This window comes from Miniopterus natalensis, chromosome 18 (genome assembly GCF_054644295.1).
Source record: "Miniopterus natalensis isolate mMinNat1 chromosome 18, mMinNat1.hap1, whole genome shotgun sequence".
NCBI classification, from domain to species: Eukaryota; Metazoa; Chordata; class Mammalia; order Chiroptera; family Miniopteridae; genus Miniopterus; species Miniopterus natalensis.
Window position 1 is genome coordinate 39,354,100 of NC_142098.1, and position 18,401 is coordinate 39,372,500.

At 59.3% G+C, this 18,401-nt stretch overlaps 2 protein-coding genes across 2 annotated transcripts in view; both read right to left on the minus strand.

The window, feature by feature from the left end:
• Window positions 1–967: 967 nt before the first annotated feature.
• On the minus strand, window positions 968–2,890 carry ASPDH (aspartate dehydrogenase domain containing). The gene is made up of 7 exons (XM_016205983.2): window positions 2,821–2,890; window positions 2,451–2,595; window positions 2,119–2,203; window positions 1,878–2,027; window positions 1,574–1,794; window positions 1,350–1,504; window positions 968–1,011 (listed from the first exon to the last, which is right to left on the minus strand). The coding sequence occupies exons 1-7, from the start codon at window positions 2,873–2,875 to the stop codon at window positions 968–970; spliced, it is 855 nt and encodes a 284-aa protein (XP_016061469.1). The 5' UTR covers window positions 2,876–2,890.
• Window positions 2,891–5,931: 3,041 nt separating this feature from the next.
• LRRC4B (leucine rich repeat containing 4B) overlaps window positions 5,932–18,401 on the minus strand; it is a 13,991-nt gene continuing 1,521 nt past the window's right edge. The window contains 3 exon segments of the mRNA XM_087826857.1: window positions 5,932–6,849; window positions 6,851–7,975; window positions 17,453–17,784. Coding sequence (XP_087682983.1) covers window positions 6,133–6,849; window positions 6,851–7,975; window positions 17,453–17,749 — 2,139 coding nt within the window. The 5' untranslated portion in view covers window positions 17,750–17,784 and the 3' untranslated portion in view covers window positions 5,932–6,132.

Consider the following 18,401-nt stretch of genomic DNA (forward strand, 5'->3'; position numbering starts at 1 on the left):
CCAGCAACAGAGGACCACCCCCACCACATCTCTAAATGAAAGGGTCCTATGGTGGTCACCTAGCAACAGAGGAACACCCCCGCCCTCCTGTCTGTAGGTAACAGGCTCCCTCTCTGGTTACCTAGCAACAGAGAACCCCCTACCCCACTAGGTAACAAGTCTCTCCTCTGGTTACTTAGCAACAGAGGACTCCTCTTCCTCTGTCTCTAGGTAACAGGGTTTCTTCTGGTCGCTTAGCAACAGACGATTCCCCTACCCTGTCACTAAACAACGGTATTCTTTTCCTGTCACCTGACAACAGGGCCCCCTCCCCGGGCATCAAGTAACAGTCCATTCCCCAACCGGTACCCCAACCGCGGCGCTTGCCCGTCGCCAAGTAACGCCCCTCACCCCGCCTGCCTCTCTGCTCCCCGGAACCAGGGGCTCCCGCATCCCCCTGGGCGGCGGCTCGGATCCGAGTGCCGGGCAGGAAGCACGGCGCTGACTGGGCAGGCGGCAAAGACTACAGCTCCCGGCGCCCTGCGCGTGCCGGACTGCGACTCCCGGCGGCCCCCGCGAGGGCTCTCGCCCCGAGGAACGCCTGGACGGCGTGACCCCGAAGTCGGCTAACGCTCGGAGACGAGGACAGCTCCCTTGGCTCCGGCGGTCAATCTCGCCTTCGCTCACCCCTCCTCCCCCGCTGCTCGGAGGATTCTGGGAAATGTAGTGCATAGACTCTCGCGATAGCTTCTGGGAGTTTTGCTCCCAGCTGTGCCCGCCCCTGGTGTCGTGTGACGCATAGTGTAAGGACGCCGCGTGACGTCACAGACGGTAACAAGGAGCAGAGACTGCGGCTGCGCAGCGAGAAGAGCTTCCAATCTTTACTGACACAGGAGGGAGTCCGGGGAAACTGAGGCCAGGACAGCAACAGAACGGTGGTGGGGAGGTAAATGAGACGAGAATGTCCTCTCCGGGAAGAGGAGGCTTCTCAGCAGAGCTGGATTCCCGGCCTGGAAGGGAGCTGGCAGCAGCCTGCGGGAGAGAGACGGGAATGAAAGGCTGGGACAGAGGGACGAAAGGCAAACACCTGGAGGAAGGACCAGACCAAGTTCGGGTGGAGGAAGACCAAGAGAGAGAGGACTGAGACGCACAGGGGGCCAGAGACCCAGAGAGAGGGACAGAGATCGAGAGAGAAATTCAAAGATTCAAAGCCTTGGCGTAGAAGGTTAAAGAGACTCAGAAATAAAGATCAACCAACAAAGACAAAATCAGAATTGCAGACCCAGAGCCCGAGACCCAACGTCTGCAGAGCCTAGTGCCCATGGTTTGAGGACTGAGGCCACTGACGCTGGGGAGGGACCTGGCCATACCCAGGAGGCTGCGCCAGAAGGCAGTGACAGTGGCAGAGCCGGTGACAGCGCCGGGCTCAGCGGGGTTCTCTCTGTGGGTGTGCACAGCAAAGCTTCGGCCTGTGGGGCCTGGGGGTCCGCTCAGCTCCACATCCACCACGTGCATGTCCGTGAGGCTGGGGCAAGCAGGGCTGTCAGTCTGGCAGGCCTGGCCCCGACCCAGCCCCCTGCTCAGCATAGCTCACCTGAGATCCGCCACAAGCACCCCGATCACACCGTCGAAGCCCAGGCTGGGGGCCGCCAGGGCAGCAGCTGCCATGGTATTGGAGTTGCGGGGGGCAAAGGGGCAGAGCCCGCGGACAGGGCCTTCATAGAGCACAGTGCGAGGCCCAGTGCTGTGCGCTTTAGCCAGGGGTCCCTCCAGCCGGAAGCCATCCGGATGTGTCGCCATAGTGACACGGAGGCTCTAGAAGTGACAGCCAGGGTCAGAGGGACCAGGGGGTTTCTGCAGGGCCCCTCTGGTTCCCTGGGAGCCCAACAGGCCCTCACCTGGAGGCCCCCAGCTGAGTCCAATCTGCTGATGTCCTCAGTGCCCCACAGGGCCCCCCGGGCCACGAACACGGCGTGGTTCCAGCGTTTTGAGGCCTCCAGGAGCTGCTGCTCTGTGGCCTGGTCAGCCAGGGCTGAGGGGGACCCCACCTGGGGTGGGTGAAGGTGGGAGGGGCAGAGGTCAGGGGACTGATCCCACTTTGGGGTGGGGTAGGGCCAAGGAGGGCAGGGCAGGGCTCACCAGGAGATTGGCATGGCGCAGGATCTGTGCCCCAGATTCCTGGATTATTTTGGGATGGGCCACTTCTACCACAAGGTCAGGGTGCCTGGCAGAGGGGAGAGATGGGGAGGGCCTTGGAGGTGTACCTGGCCTCCCATCCCCAGATTCCTCAGTCTATGGAGGCCTGTAACTGGGAGGGGAAATGGGATGGATGGGCTTCTCCCATTTCATATTTGGGTGAGCCAAGGCCCAGAAAGGGTAAGGAACTGGCCTGAGATTACGCAGCAGCTAAAGGAGGCCAGAACAGGAGCTTTATTCAGGGAGCCCTGCTCTCTCATGTCAAGGTCACTGACCTCTCCCCAAGGGCAGCAAGGTTCTGCAGCTGCAGGGAGGGGGGCACTTTCCCAGTCATTCGTCCTGGGTCTCGATTCCAGACAAAAACCAGTTCCAGGCCCAGTTCCGGTCCCTGAGTCAGCAGGTGGGAGACCAGGGACTGTCCTGGGAAGAGGGAAAGGGACTCAGAGAATAGCGGACAGAGATCCAGAGATAGGGGTACGGGAGGGAGAAAGAGACGTAGAGAGGGGGCTGGAGCCCCGTGGTGGGGAGTGGGAGCTGCTCAGGTGGATACAGCCAGTCAGGGCACAGATACAGACCTAGATGAAAGGTGTGTTTATGGCGGACACGGGCTTTTGGGGAACAGGACCCAGACGGTCAGGGACTCACCGAGGCGGCCGTAGCCCACCACCCCCACCCTCCGAGGGACCCTGTCGAGGGCCATGTCCTTGAATCTGGTGGTCTGCAGTCCGAGTTCTGTCAGCTGCTGGCTGCCTGCCCCCAACACACACGAGACCTGGGTAGCCACTGATCTTTGGACATTTGACCCTTGAGCCTCTCCCAAGCCTTCCCCCTTCCCCTTGGCAGCTCAGAGGTGAGAGTGCCAGTTTGCTGGGTGGGGGCAGGGTGAGAATCCTGGGGCCTGAAGGGATAAGGATTTGGGGTTCCAGGGGCCCTGCGTGGCCCCCACCGGATGGGCCAGTTCCTCCCCTGCATCACACCCTCCTCCCTTCCTGCTGATGTGGAAAATTTCCTCTGCAGTCCCCCGCCCCCTTTTCTGGCCAGCCAGGTTGTCATGGAAACTGCATCCTGCTTGGGGTGGGGGTTGAGGGTTGGGAGCAGGGAGAAGAGATGGTGACAGGGACTCTGGGCTCTCAGTCTGTCCCCTTGCGGCCATTCCCCCAGGTCTTAGCACCGTATTTCTTGTCAACCTTCCTCCCTTTCGGTCTCTGTGTCTGTCGCTGCTCCATCTCTGTGGCTCGGCCTTCCTGGACCTCCATCCTTCCAGTCCCCACCCCCATCTCGGCTGGGCTGGCTGCCATTCTGTCCCCAGCCAGGCCAGGCCTTCCTCTCCCCACCGCAAGGTCTGAAGGAGGCCTGGCCTGGTCGTTCTCCACCTCCCCACAAGGCCGCGGGAGCTGGAGCTCCACTACCCCAGCCTCTGCCCAGGACCCCCCTCAGTTCACCTTCACTTCTCACCTTTCCTCCTCATCTTCCTCAGCCACCATGCCACCAGCACCCCTTCCCGTGTTGTATTCTCACCCCCACATTATCCCTCCCCTTTCCCCACATCCCATCAGTCAAGGAGAAGCCCGTGAGGCCTGGGGAGGTCCAGTGCCCCCCCAAATGAGCCCCAGCCAGTGTGCCTTGCGGGTGCCTGGCATCAGAAATGGTGGAGGCTGCAGCAGTGCGGGCTCCCTGCCCCCAGCAGCCACCTGGTACCCGCTGCAGCGTTGCCATGGCAACCAGGATGGCTCCGAAAGAGGAGGAGGGAGACAAAGAGCATGAAAGAGGGAGCGAGGGGGAGTCCCAAGTCAACAGGCGCAGGCAGATAGGGCCTGAGATCCCAGCCGGGGAGGCTGCCGCCTCTGCCGATAAGGGAAGAATTTGCCTTAAGAACTGCAGGTGGGGGGAGAGATAAGCTGCTGTGGGGCAGAAACAGGGCCCCCGGTGGTCATGTCAGGGCCTCCTGTGGCCCTTCCCATCCTCAACTTCATGGGGCCCGGGTGTCCGCAGCACCCAGACCTGCTCTGTATGGGGCCAGGCTGGGCCAAGGTAAGGGGAGAAAGGGGGCTGAGATCTGGCCTGCTCCCTGGCCCAGCCTTGCACGTCCACGGCCGGGCCTCATCTTGAGCAGACCCACCTCCATCGGCCTCCCCATCTACACAACGCCGATGGCATCCCAGGGGCCTAGCCCTCTAGAGGCTGAAACGCCAGCATCTGGGCCTCCCAGGCCCCACCAGCAGCTCCCCACTGACCCACCCACCCCTGCCTTTGCTCCCACTTGCTGGTTCCTGTGCCTGGGGGGTAGGGGGGGCTCTGCATGCAGCCCCTGCCCTGATGGACAGTGTAGCCTCTTCCCTCTCCCAAGGCCTGGACCCCATCCCTCCTGCCGCTCAGTTTACAAGACAAAGTGCAGCTCCCTCCTGCCCCACAGGCCCAGCTGCCGCTAGAGCACCCCCTGCCCCCAAGTCGCGCCTCCTCCCCTCCCCTCCCCTTCACTGTGACCAGCTTTCTAGGGGCCGTGTGTTGAATGGGTTTGCCGTGGAGACAGACGCTCTCTGGTTTGGCTCTGCAGTGGGTTGAATTGTGCCCCCAATGAGACACGTTGAAGTGCTGCCCAGGACCTGGAAGTGTGACATTACCTGGTACAGTCCTTGCAGATGGGCAAGTGAGGTGATGCTGGAGGAGGAAGGGCCCTCATCCAGTACGGCCCGTGTCCTTACAAAAGGGGGAACTGGGACACAGGCACAGACAGGCTCAGAGGGAGGCGCCGTGGCGGCGCAGGGAGAACGCCAGGTGGAGGTTTGGGTAAAGCTGCAGCCAGCCAAGGACCGTCCGGGTGACCAGAAGCTGGACGAGACAGGCGGGCTCCTCCCCCCGGGGTCCAGAGGGCGCCGGGCCGCCCACCCCCGAGCTCGGGCTCCCGGCCCGTGGGACTCCACGTCCCCGCTGCTCTAGGCCGCCCAGTTTTTGTGTCTTGGCCTTGGCGGCCCCAGGAAACTAATACGGGCCCCTCCACAGCCGCTGAGAGGTGGGGGCGGGGAGAGGGCCCCAGGACCTGCCTCAAAAGGGCCGCAGGGAGATTAAATACTAAAGCGGGCGACCCAGCCCCTCCTGGGGCCTCCGAGGTCAAAGGTGAGGGGTCCCGACACCCGGAGGGCCAGTCCCCCGAGGGCTGTGACACCCTCTCATTTAACTCCCCATCCACGGTCACCTCCTTTTCTCTCTCGCATGCTTTCATGACCCAAAAAATATTTTTACTTTTTCAGTGTTTTTTTTTTTTTTTTTTAAAGTAATTACAGAGCAGGTAGTCGTTGCGCAAACCTCCCTTCAGTATCAAAAGAGTCCTTGGGGCGGGCGAGGGCTGGGGCGGCGGCCCGGGGTCGGCTGAGGCTCCCCCACCCCCGCCGAGGGCCGGGGGCGGAGCGGGCTCGGGGCCCGGAGGCGCTGACGACCACGCGTCTGTCTCTTCAGTTTCGAGGGGGGAGGGTGGGGGTGGGGAGGGGGACAGGCGTCAAACTGCAAAAAATGAACCGTAAAAGGAGGGTTGTTGGGGATGAGGGGGGAAGACGCCCCTCAAAAAAGCTCCTCCTCCCCTGGGAGGCGGAGGGCGGGGCGGCCGGGCGGGAGAGCCGGGAGGAAGAGCTGGGTGCGCGCGGAGGGGGGTCCTGGCCACTTCCGAGCCCGGCATCCCCTCCGGTCGCCGGGGTGGGGCGGGGCCGGAGCCGCGGGACCCCACGCCCGGGGCGCCCCCTGTCCTCGTGGGCAGCCGCCCCGGGGTCCAGACGGGCTCCGAGCCCTTCTTCCCCGGCCAGACCCAGCCGGTCCGAGCGGGCTGGGGCGGGGGAGGGTCCCAGTCTGGCCCGAGCGGTCCCGCCCGGGGGGCGGAGCCAGATCTGCGTCTCCCGCGCGTCCTCGCGTCGGATCGGCGTCTCCCGCGCGCCCGCGTCGGGTCTGCGTCTCCCGCGCGCGCCCGCGTCAGATCTGCGTCTCCTGCACGTTCTCCTTGGAGCCGCTCTTGAAGAGCAGAGGTTCGTGGATGGAGTTGAGGCCGGGCGGGCCCTTGCCCCCGCAGCCCCCGCCGGGGGCGCCGCTGTAGTGCGCCTTGAAGGCGGCCGCCACGTAGTGGTGGTGGTTGAGGTGGTCGCGCTCCAGGGCGGGCAGGGCCAGGTGGCTGTCCCCGCCCACGCCGCCCCCGCCCGCCACGGCCGCGGCGGCGGCCACGGACACGGCCGAAGCGGCGGGCAGCTCGTCTTCCACGTTGATGATCTCCACGGTGCGCGTGGGCCCGTGGTGCTTGTGGAGCTGGTGCTGCTTGCGCAGCTTGTAGAAGGCCACGAGCATCACGGCGGCCATGAACGTGATGGCCACGAAGCAGCCGATGATGATCTTGGTGGTCTTCATGACGTCGTCCAGGTCCTTGAGGGCGTTCTCCGTCACGTCCGTGATAGGTACGGTGAACGCCTTCTCCGTGGGCCGCGAGGAGCGCGGGGCGGGCGCCGTGGTGGACGAAGAGGCCGCGCCGGCCGCATCCCCGGACCGGCCCCCGCCCCAGACGCCATCCGTCGTGGGCCCCGGAGGCTCCTTCTCCGTCCCCCGCGCCTGCAGGACCTCCTCTCCGGGCTGCGTCTCCAGGGTCTCCACGGTCACCGTGGTGAAGTAGGTGTAGCCACCGCTGCCCCCTCCGCCGCCCCCCACCGCCCCCGGGGCCGCCCCCGCCGCCGGCAGCACCGCCGGCCGCCACGGGGTCCACGGCCGAGACATTGAGCGTGGCCGAGGCCGTGGTGTTGCCGGCCGAGTTCGTCACCATGCACGTGTACTGGCCCGTGTCCTGCACGGTGACATTGGTAAAGTTGAGCGTGCCGTCGTGCAGGACGGAGATGCGCACGCGGTAGGAGCCGTGGGTCATGAGGGTGCCGTTGGGCGTCAGCCAGTTCACTGAGGTCATGGAGGTGCCCGTGCGGCACTTGAGCTCAGCGGCCATGCCCTCGGTGACGTTGAGGTCCGTGGGCGGCTCCACGATGACGGGCGCGTAGCAAGTGAAGTGCGACTGGTCCAGCTCTCCGATATAGCGGCCCTTGAGGCCCGCGGGCGCGTGGCAGCGGGCACAGCAGGTCGTGTTGCTGGGCACCGTCTCCTTGAGCCACCAGCTGAGCCAGAGCACGTCACAGTTGCAGTGCCAGGGGTTGTGGTTGAGGTGCACGCGCTCGAGGCGGTGCAGGGGTGTGAAGAGGTCGTGGGGCAGCGACATCAGGTTGTTGTGGGACAGGTTGAGCTCCTCCAGCGACTTGAGGTCATCGAAGGCATTGCGCTCGATGGTGGCCACCTGGGCATGCATGAGCCACAGCTTGCGTAGGCTGGTGAGGCCCTGGAAGGAGCCCGGGCGGATCAGGTCCAGCCGGTTGCCCGACAGCTCCAGTTCCTCCAGGCGCACCAGGGCTGTCAGGTTGGGGATGTCCTTGAGGTTGCACATGCCCAGGTTGAGGTAGCGCAGGTTGACAAGGCCCTCGAAGGCCGCCTCCGAGATGTACTCCAGCCGCTTGAGCTCGCCCAGGTCGAGGCGCCGCAGGGAGGGCACCCGGTTGAAGGCATAGGAGGGGATGCTCTCTATGGGGTTGTTGCGCAGCCAGAGCTCCCGCAGCTTGGACAGGTACTCAAAGGCCTGCGTGGGCACCGTTGTCAGCCGGTTGTCGAACAGCTCCAGTGTGTTCAGGCTGGGCAGCCCGTTGAAGGCGCCCACCTCAATCTTGCGCACCAGGTTCTTGCTCAGCTGCAGGATCTCCAGGTGACGGAGATGCTTGAAGGTGTCCGTCCGGATCACCTGGGATGGGGGAGAGGAGACAGTGATCAGGGGCACTCGTAACAATGATAATAAGCACCAGGTCGCTAGCACAGCATGGGGCAGAGGGGCCCCAGCTCTCCGTCTCTGTTGGTGGGAGAGTATGACTGGCCACCCAGCCCCAGAAGGTCTGTTCCTACCCACAGCATCTTGTCCCTCCCAGAGCCCCCATCCCTTCCAGAGCTAGATTCTTCACTCCACATCCTGCAGCAGACCAAGATCACTAACTGGGATGGTCCATCCCATAATAAGACACAGTCCCTGCCCTCGAAAAGCTCATCGGCCTGGCATGACTTTCCCCCATGCTTCCCGCATCCTCCTCCTGTTCTAGCAGTTCCCCAAATGAACACAGCAAACTCTGCTGCCTCTCCGCCTCTGTGCTTGATGTTCCCTCTGCCAGGAACACTGTCTTTTCTGGCTATCTCCCTTCTGCCTTGAACACCCACCTCAGGGGTCACCTGCTCAGAGGAAGTCCTGGCCCCTGCCTCAAGCTCAGCTACACCCAGATGCCTGTGTCTCTCCTGAGACAGGCCCTTTGGGGAGGCAGGGGTCTGGGGCTCAGCTCCCGGACCTGGAGTCCAGCCGTGCACACTCAGGTTTTGGGTTTTGTAAGAGTGAATTTAAAAGTGGTCCCTCTTGGAATCTCCCATCTTGGGGGGGTCCTCTTTGATCATAATTGGGGTGTATTCACTGTGTATTCCTAGGACAATTCCTAGGAATTCAGAAAACAACCTGGCACCTTGCCTGAAGGAAGGTTCTTGCTCAGGGTGCAAAAGGCAGATGAAGAGATACATTTGAGCTGACTCTCTAACATTTTGGATGACTCTCTAACCAGCTACTTGGCCAGGGCAGATTCCAGATACACCAGAGTTGTGGTTCTATCCCCAGTCAGGGCACATACAAGAATCAGCCAATGAATGCATTGGTCCACTTTCCAGTCCCCTTTTGGTCCACCTTCCCTGTCAAAAGCGGGCCTGCAGCCTTGAACCACACACCACCTAGGGCATTGTCCATGGGGTCAGCTGGCAAGTGTGGCAGTTCTGCCCCTTTTCCGTGTCTCACAGCCATCTTTTTCTCTCCATCCCGACAGCTCAGCTCAGGGCTCAGCCTGCCCGGCCTCCAGTCTTTCCCCTCAGTCCATCTCCAGGGCCTCGCTACACCCAGGGCTGACCCTGCCTCTGCCAGCCTCTAGAGCCCTCCATGGCTCTCCAGTGCCCTCAGAGGACATTTTAGCCTGTGTCAGAAGCCCTGCTTGGCCTGGCATCTGTCTGCCTCTCCCTTCCCCTCCCTACAACCCCCTCACTTACAGCCTCACTCTAGTTACCTGTCAACCAATCTCAACTCCTACAACTCTCTCATCAGGTCCTCCACCTTCACATATGCTGTTCCCTCTGCTCAGGTTGCCCTTCCCCTTTCATCCACCTGGACAATTCCTGTGCACCCTCTTGGACCCTGCCCAAATGCCTCTTCTTCATCCACTGCACGTTTATTTACAGATAAAGCAGTTCTGAGGGAGCAAATAGGAGGGCCTTCTCTGTGGAAGGGCATCACAGGTCAGAGAGGTCAATTCATTGCCCTCAGTCTCACAGCTTTGGAGCAGCAGAGCCAGGACTGGAAGTCTGCTTCTCCTGAATCTATTTTATTTTTATCCTCACACAAGGAAATGTTTATTGATTTTTAGAGAGAGAGGAAGGGAGAGAGAGAAACATTGATCGGTCACCTCCCCCAACCAGGGATCAGACTTGAAACCTGGGTATGTGTCCTGACTGGGAATCAAACCTGAAAACTTTCGGTGTATGGGATGATGCTCCAACCACTGAGCCACCCGGCCAGAGCTCTCCTGATTCTAAACACGAAGTCCCCACCTCACTTGCCCACCCTGAACTGAGGGGGCTGGGCTCCTTGCTGGTTTCAGTGTGTTTTCTGAGCCCCATGGCCTGTTCCATATTCAGATATTACCATGTGTCAATTTGCTCATTTGACAGGTAGTCTTTGGCCCCTGCTATGTGTCAAGCACCACGCAGGGCTTTGGAGATCCAGCCGTGGATAAGACAGCCACAGCCCTCTTCCTGGAGCCAGACCTTGAGTGGGGAAGAGGGACACTGAACATAATAATTACACACACAATCATTAAGTGGCAATGGTGGCAGGGAGAGGCAGGCTGCGGCCCCTCCACAGCACAGAGCAGATGATCAGACACACTCTGAGGCCAGGGGCCGGTCACCCTCGTGGCCACTGACACAGGGGGGATGGACAAGGTGGGGCCTGGTTCTTGGAGCAGATGAGCCCCCTGCCTTCCCAGCCTGACATCTTTGGCTGACGACGCTGACATCCTGCCACATGGCAAAGGAGCGAGGCCTGATTGAGTCCCCAGATCCCCTCACTCTTGCCCCCACATTTAAGAGCCCACGCCGACCTGTGCCGGCTCTGGACCGAGTGTCACTGACACAGATACTAGCCGGGGAAGGGACCGCGGCCCCATCAGTGACCTCCTCCCAACCCTTAACCGGGGTTTCTCCTGGCTCTTTCACCCTCCAGCTCCCATTGTGGTAAGTAAATGTTACACTGAAAAAACCCACTGTGTTCTGTTGAGGTTTTTAAGAGAATAAACTGTCAGTAAATCCCTTATTAAAAATTTAACTGTGGTAGGAAAATGATTAAGTGAATTGTTCATCTTAACACTATTAAGATAAATTGTTTTTATACATTTTGAATGCAATGAACCAATAACAGAAATTTAGTAGGTTTACTTTTGGTGGCTTTTTTTCGCATTAATTTTTTTACATTCACAATTTTAAAAAATTATTTTCCCAACCACTTTTATGATGACTTCTCATATTTCCTCCTCCCGGAGATGAGGGACTGTGCCTCCCTCTTCAATGGGGACATGGCTGGCGCCTGGCAGGCACCTCACTCATTGAGCCGCTCAGGCCTTGACTGGCCCTCCCCGGCCTCGGTCTCCTCTGTAACTTGGGGACAGGGGCCCTGAAAACTAAATGAGAAGGACAGACTGAGGTAACACAGCCCAGCCTGTTGCCAGGGGGGCCACTCAGAACCAGTGTCTCGTCCTTCAGTGAAGTCCATTATCAGCATTTCGGTTACTATCACCCCCCTCCTCCCACCCAACAACAAATCCTAATCTAGTCCCTGCTAGGAGGCTCCAGGCCAAGCCAAGTGACTACCACCAGCTAAGCGCCCCCCAGCCTTGCCTAAGGCAGTGGGTGGGTGGGTGGGAAAGTGGGGGTAGGTTGGGGCTCAGGGGTCAAGGGCCTCGCTCCCAGGAAGGCATCCCTGCCCCACCCCTCTCCTGCCTGTTTGGTTCCACTCGGCTCTGGGGTCTCATCTCCAGCTAGTAGCACTGCACTGCGTGGCACAGATGAGCCTCCAGCAACCGGGGTTTGAGCTGCGCTGTCCACTTGTAATGCGGGTGTTTTTCAGTTAATAGCTGTGCTGGTTTTGAACCATGGTTGGGAGTCGAGGATGCGGAGGGTGGACTCTGCATTCATTGTTTTACATCATTTTATACTTGAGCATTCATAGATTTGGGTATCTGAGAGGGGTCCTGAAATCAACCCCCGTGGATACTGAGGGACAAGTAAGTTTTGGGGGAATCAAAAGTTACATGCACACTTCCCACTTGGGGGGCAGGTGCCCTTAGCTCCTGTGTTGTTGGGGGGTTCAGCTGTGCTGTGTGTCTTCTCCCTGTCTCTCAACCCAGCTTTTCGGGGCAGGGATGTGAACCTGTCCTGCTCACTGGGCTTAGTGCAGGGCCTGGCACACAGTAGGTGCTCAGTAAACCAATCAGGGACAGGAACTGCGTGCCGCAGATGCACTAGCGGGGCCTGAGAGACAGGGGGTGGGGGGCAGAGACTCATGGTCTCCGCTGGTTCCCAGTCAGAGCTTGTTTCCAGGTGGAGACAGGACCCACTTCAGGCTGGCAGCACCTGTAGTCCACAAGGAGTGCCTGGCCCGGGGCAGGTGCGCACAGATTGCGGGCTGGGGCTGCGTCTGGGCCCAGCAGAGGGCGCCCCTGAGTGCGGTGTGTCTGGGACAGGGACAGCCAGCTGGGGCAGAGCCTTCATTGCAAAGGGGAACAGGGGCCGTTTCAAAGCTCAGGGATGATGTGGTGGCCCTGGCGGGGGTGTGGGGGTGTGGGGGTGTGGGGGGTGGGGTTGGTTGGAGACAGCCGGAGGCCGGGAGGAAGGTGGGGTGAGCATCTTGATGTGAAGGGCGAGGCCAGAGTCCCGGCAGCTGTGCAGGCGCAGTCAGGACTGGGTTACAGGGATTTAGGAAGCAGCAAAGCGTGTTAAAAAATCAAGTTAAGCTCACTCTGGGTGGCTCAGCTGGTCGGTGCACAGAAGGGTCGTGGGTTCGATTCCCAGTCAGACACATACTGAGGTTGCAGGTTTTGATCCCCGGTCGGGGTGGCAGCTGATCAGTGTTTCTCTCTCACACTGATGTTTCTCTCTCCCTCTCCCTTCCTCTCTCTAAAATTCAGTAAAAACATATCCTTAGGTGAGGATAAAAAAGAAGAAACCATGTTCTGCAGCCAGCTTGCCGGGCTCAGTCCCAGACTCACTAACGGTGGCCACCTGCGCAGCTGCCTCAGTCTCCTGTGCCTCAGTCTCCTCGTCTGTAAAATGGGGATAAGACTAGAGCCACTCAAGGAACTAGGACTTGGAGCGATGCCCCGGGGCAGGCGATGCGTTCAGAGAGGGAGAGAGGGGACCTAATTAGTGGAGGGGAGACATGGGTCTTCTGCCCCTCTGAGCCTCAGTATATTCAAATGAAAAATGGGAGTGACACCCCAGAGCCCCCCCCCCCCCCCCCCCCGGGTTGTCATAAGGTTCAGAAGCCACAGGGCTTCTCCGATTCAGTCATTTTTAATGGTCCGCATCTGTGCTGAGCGCTGGGCCAGCGCCACCTGAGGCTGGTGTCCACAAATTCGGGGGGCCGTGAACTCCAGGGGACTGGGCTGGGGGCTCAGAGAAGGTGCCTCTGAGGTTGACGTTTCTCTGAGTCAGGAAAGATGACAGTGACCGCGGTGAAGCCGGTCTCGCTGTCGCATTCTCAGCAGTGATCTGCTGGCGACCTCAGTCCCCCGGGCCACAAAGAGCGCCTGGCACATGGCGGTGCTTAGTACACGCTTGTCCGGGAATGGAGACACCAAATTTCTCAGCAGCTCAGTGACGGGGGGAGACCTATCATGTCCAGGTTAGTGACAAAACTGAGGCCCAGCCGAGCTTGATAATATGCCCCAGGGAAGTTTGTAAGACCTCAACTGTCCCCCACAGTCATAAGTGCTGATGACATATTTGGGTGGATCCTGTTTTTTGTTTTTTTAAAAATGAAGTTGTAAAAACAAATTGGACATGCTGCTCGCATCCTTCGAAAACTCAATATTGCAATGGAAGCATTTTCCTGTGTCATTCGATGTCCTCCCAAACTCCAACTGTGCTCAGTAGCTGCGTAACCTTCCGCGTGAGAAAGTAGACTCAGTTATATATGCGTGGGGCTGCAGAGACTCAGCCCATAACCTTCCGCGTGGGGCGCAGACTCACTTATCCCATAACCTTCCGCGTGGGGACGCACTTATCCCATAACCTTCCGCGCATGGATGCACAGACGCACTTATCCCATAACCTTCCGCGTGGGGACGCACTTATCCCATAACCTTCCGCGCATGGATGCACAGACGCACTTATCCCATAACCTTCCGCGTGGGGACGCACTTATCCCATAACCTTCCGCGCATGGATGCACAGACGCACTTATCCCATAACCTTCCGCGTGGGGACGCACTTATCCCATAACCTTCCGCGCATGGATGCACAGACGCACTTATCCCATAACCTTCCGCGTGGGGACGCACTTATCCCATAACCTTCCGCGCATGGATGCACAGACGCACTTATCCCATAACCTTCCGCGTGGGGACGCACAGACGCACTTATCCCATAACCTTCCGCGTGGGGACGCACAGACGCACTTATCCCATAACCTTCCGCGTGGGGACGCACTTATCCCATAACCTTCCGTGCATGGATGCACAGACGCACTTATCCCATAACCTTCCGCGTGGGGACGCACTTATCCCATAACCTTCCGCGTGGGGACGCACTTATCCCATAACCTTCCGCGTGGGGACGCACTTATCCCATAACCTTCCGCGCATGGACGCACAGACGCACTTATCCCATAACCTTCCGCGTGGGGACGCACTTATCCCATAACCTTCCGCGTGGGGACGCACTTATCCCATAACCTTCCGCGTGGGGACGCACTTATCCCATAACCTTCCGCGTGGGGACGCACAGACGCACTTATCCCATAACCTTCCGCGCATGGACGCACAGACGCACTTATCCCATAACCTTCCGCGTGGGGACGCACTTATCCCATAACCTTCCGCGTGGGGACGCACAGACGCACTTATCCCATAACCTTCCGCGCGGGACTGCAGAGACTCAGCCCATAACCTTCCGCGTGGGGGACGCACTTGTCCCATAACCCTCCGCGCGGAGACGCACTTGTCCCATAACCTTCCCTCGGGGCTGCACCGCGACGCACTTGGCCGGACCCCGGCAGCCGGGTCCTCAGGAGCTCGGGCTGCAGCCCCGTGGAGGCTGCTGGGCCGCCCCTCAGCCTACCTCAGCAGTACCCCTGAGCCTCTCCTTCCGACGGGTCGATTGTTTCTTAGGACAGAAGCTCCCTCCTTGCCAAGAGCCGGCACAGCACTGTGCTTATGACGTCACGGGGGGCCCCGAGGGACCCGGGGCAGCCGCCACAAGCCTCAGTGGATCGGCACTTCGTTCGGTTAAGTGCATGTCCTCTGAGCCACCGGTCCCCCGGTGCACATTCCAAGACACTGTCACGCAGCCCCCAAAGGGGTCCCGAGGGAGCTGTGGTGGAGGCAGCTGGAAGCCTCCGGGGTGTCGGTTCTGACGGGGGGGGGGACTGGGCATGAGGGGCACCCATCGAGGGGAATTCCGCAGCAGGTAAAGCAACGGGGTGGACAGTTGCGCACTGGCGCGCCCGCGCGCGGCCACGTGAATGGCTCTTAACAGCCCAGGCCGCGGGAGAACAGTGAGACAAAGAAAGCCATCTACGACACAGCTTCATTTACATGAATTAAAAATACACGCACACAAAGCAACAATGAACATTTTCCAGAACACACACAAGCAGAAAGACCCACAGTAAACAGCTTAGGGTGGTTGGCTGTGGGGAGGAGGGGACCAGAGTAGGGCCAGGAGCAGGGGCCATGGGCGGGGAGCTTTCCCCTGGCTCCAGCAGGACACCCGGGGTGCCCGGCCAAGGAAGTGGCCCAGCCAGGGCCCCGGCCCCACCCCCACCCCACTTCTCCAGGTAGCCCGTGGCTGTGAGGCAGAAGGAAGGCGGGTCCCCAGGCCTCCACCTTAGAAAGCCTCTCTGTGGCCCCCGCTTGCATGCCCCACCCAATCTCAAACAGAAGGAGGGGCCTCAGGGAGGACTGATTTTTTTCAAAAAATTATTTTGCCCATGAAAGCGTTAAAACAACCACCTCCACACCTGCAGTTCCTGTCATGTCACAGAGGGCATTTAACTCTCCCCAAAACTCAACACCATGGTCCCAGAGAGAGGCCAGTGTGGCCACTTGGTGTACTTGGAGTCCCCCGCGGTCCCTCTGTGGCCCTCAGTTCCCACTGCTCCACTGGACAGGGGAGTGGGAACAAGTGAAAGGGACTTGCCAACCTGCTTGCTGGCAGATGGTTCCTTCCACCTTGGCCAATCCTTTGGGGCAGGAGCTCACAAGCTGGCCTTCCACTCAAAGACAAATTGCTGAGCACCTACTGTGTGCCAGGCTCTGCTCTAGGTACTGAGGACACAGCAGGGAGCACGCCAAGTCCCTGCCCTTGCGGAGGTGACAGTCTGTGTAGGAGTCCAGTGATCAGCAAGTGACCATGGACAGGGTAGGCTCTTGAATCTCCAAAACTCAGACCATTTCTGCGGAGCTTCACTACCAGGCCTGGTGTGTGCGTGTGTGTGTGTGTCTGTGTCTGTGTGGAGGTCACAGCCACCATGTAGGTGGACAACACTAGAATGAGGACACATAGCACTGATGGGGTAGTCTTTTTCTGACCTCCCCTCTGACCCCCAATTCCGCTGCTAGGAATGTATCCCAAGGGCGAGGTCCAGAACATCAGGAAAGTGAGCACAGGAAAGTTAGCCTGAGGATGTTCGTGGCAGTGTTGTTTACATCAGTGATACTGGGCATAAGAAGGGACACAGGACGCCCATGTGCCAAGAATCCTAGCCGTCACCAAAACTGACATGGTAGCCGAGGATTAGTGTCAGGTAGAAAGATTTTCATCGTTAAGCTCCTTGGTGTCAAACACCAGTTGCAGCCCTGACCGCTGCGGCTCAGTTGGTGGGCATTGTCCCGCGCACAGAAAGGTTGCCTGTTGGGTTCCCAGTCGGCACATCCCTGGGTTTCAGGCTGGATCCCCAGTAGGGGGCGTGCAGAAGGCAGATTTGCGTTTCGCTCTCACACCCATGTTTCTCTCTCTCTCTCCCTCTCCCTTCCTCTCTCTCAAAAATCAATAAAAGCATAAGAAAGAAAAGCAAGAGATGGGTTTCCTAACCTGAGCCTACTGCACACGCTCTGAGGACGCGCGTGGAGAGCATCATTTGTGGCTGTCCAGTTCCATTTGGCTTCCTCTCGGCTTTTTTACTTAGGTATATTTTCTAGTGTTTCTAAATTAATTTGCACTCACTCTGTAATCAATAATTTAAAAATACGTTTACAGAAACACAGAAGAGAGCCAGGAAGGCTTTAAAACAAAATGTAAGCAGTAGTTATTTATATCTAGATGGTGGGACTAGGGGTGATTTAAAATTTTTTTTATTTGGGTAATTAAAAAGTTATTATTTTTAAAAGCGCCTCTAATTGCTCCCGAGATGGTCCCACTCCTGTGACCTGCAAGATGCCCACTAACCCGAGGATATATTTTTATTGATTTCTAACCCCTTGGCGAGTATGAAACCCATCAGCCCTCACATCAGCCCTTGGGCAGGGGCTCATCCCCTTTCTCAGAAGAGAATACGGAGGCACAGACTGATGCCATCCTGGGCCTAAGGCTGCACAGTGGGTGGGCCGCCCACATAGCAGGAGGGCCATGCACACTGCCCAGAGGCCCTTGACTGTGGGACTCTAGGGCCACGCCAGGGGTTTGCGTGTCCATCTGTGGGAGGTGGCAGGTGGTTCTGCCCTGGGCCCAACCTGCTGGCCCAGAGACAGGGAACCTTGTGCCTGAGGAAACCCAGACAGCCTTGCTCAGGCTGATAGGATACAGACGGCATCTCCTAAGTGCCCAGGGGCTGACTGAAGAGCAGGTGGGGTCTCTCAGAAGGCTCTCGAAGGCTCAGGGAGGAGGGGCTGGCCAGCTCCTGCGCCCGCCCCCCCAGCGAGGGGCTTACCTGGATGCCATTCTCCTGCAGGTTCAGGTACCGAGTGTTGACAGGGATGCTGGCCGGGACCTCGGCCAGCTCTCTCCGCGTGCAGATCACCCGGCTGGCCTGGTTGCTGCAGGAGCAGGCCGCGGGGCACGAGGTGGCAGGCGGGGAGCCCCCTCCAGCAGCTGATGTCAAGGCCACGCCGCCCCCGCCGGCCCCCAGGGGTGGGGAGAAGAGCCAGAGGAAGAGTAGGGCCCCGTGGGGCCAGGACATCCTACCGGGCGGCAGTGGGGGGCACGGGGAGCCGAGGGCGCGCGCCATCCTCAATGTTCATACTCCGCGTGGGCGCCGGGGGGCTGTGCGGGAGAGAGAAGGAGAGGCTCGGTGAGGGACACGGAGCCTGCGGGGCCCATCTGCTCCCCAACCCCCAGCTCTCAGTAGCTGCTGCCACTGTCACCACCTCCTTGCCCTCATCTCATCTCATCTCATCTCATCTCATCTCATCTCATCTCATCTCATCTCATCTCATCTCATCTCAATCTCAATCTCATCTCATCATCTCATCCTCTCCCTGCTGGGAAGACTGTATACCCATTTCACAGAGCTGAAAACTGAGGCTGGGGCAAGGAAGTGCTTGCCCAAGGTCACTTGGCCAGTCAATGGAGAAGTCAGCTAGGTTCAAAACTTAGTTCTCTGTAGAATTGCAAAAAGGTAGATAAGTAGGTGGAGATGGAGAGACAGACTAGACAATGTTCAGAGGTGACAGAGGAACGGCGGAGAGCCAAGCAGGAAGTCTGGGTGGGGGTCTGGCTCCCATCACAGCACCCACCCGGGTTCCCTGGCTGCCTGCACAAGTCCCTGGGAACGGGTTCCAGCCTCCTGTCCCCTCCCCTCGCTTGTCCCTCCTGGAGTGTTTGCAAGAAGGACAAGCTCCCAGCTCGCTCACACTTGACCCAGCTCCAGGCTACCCTCA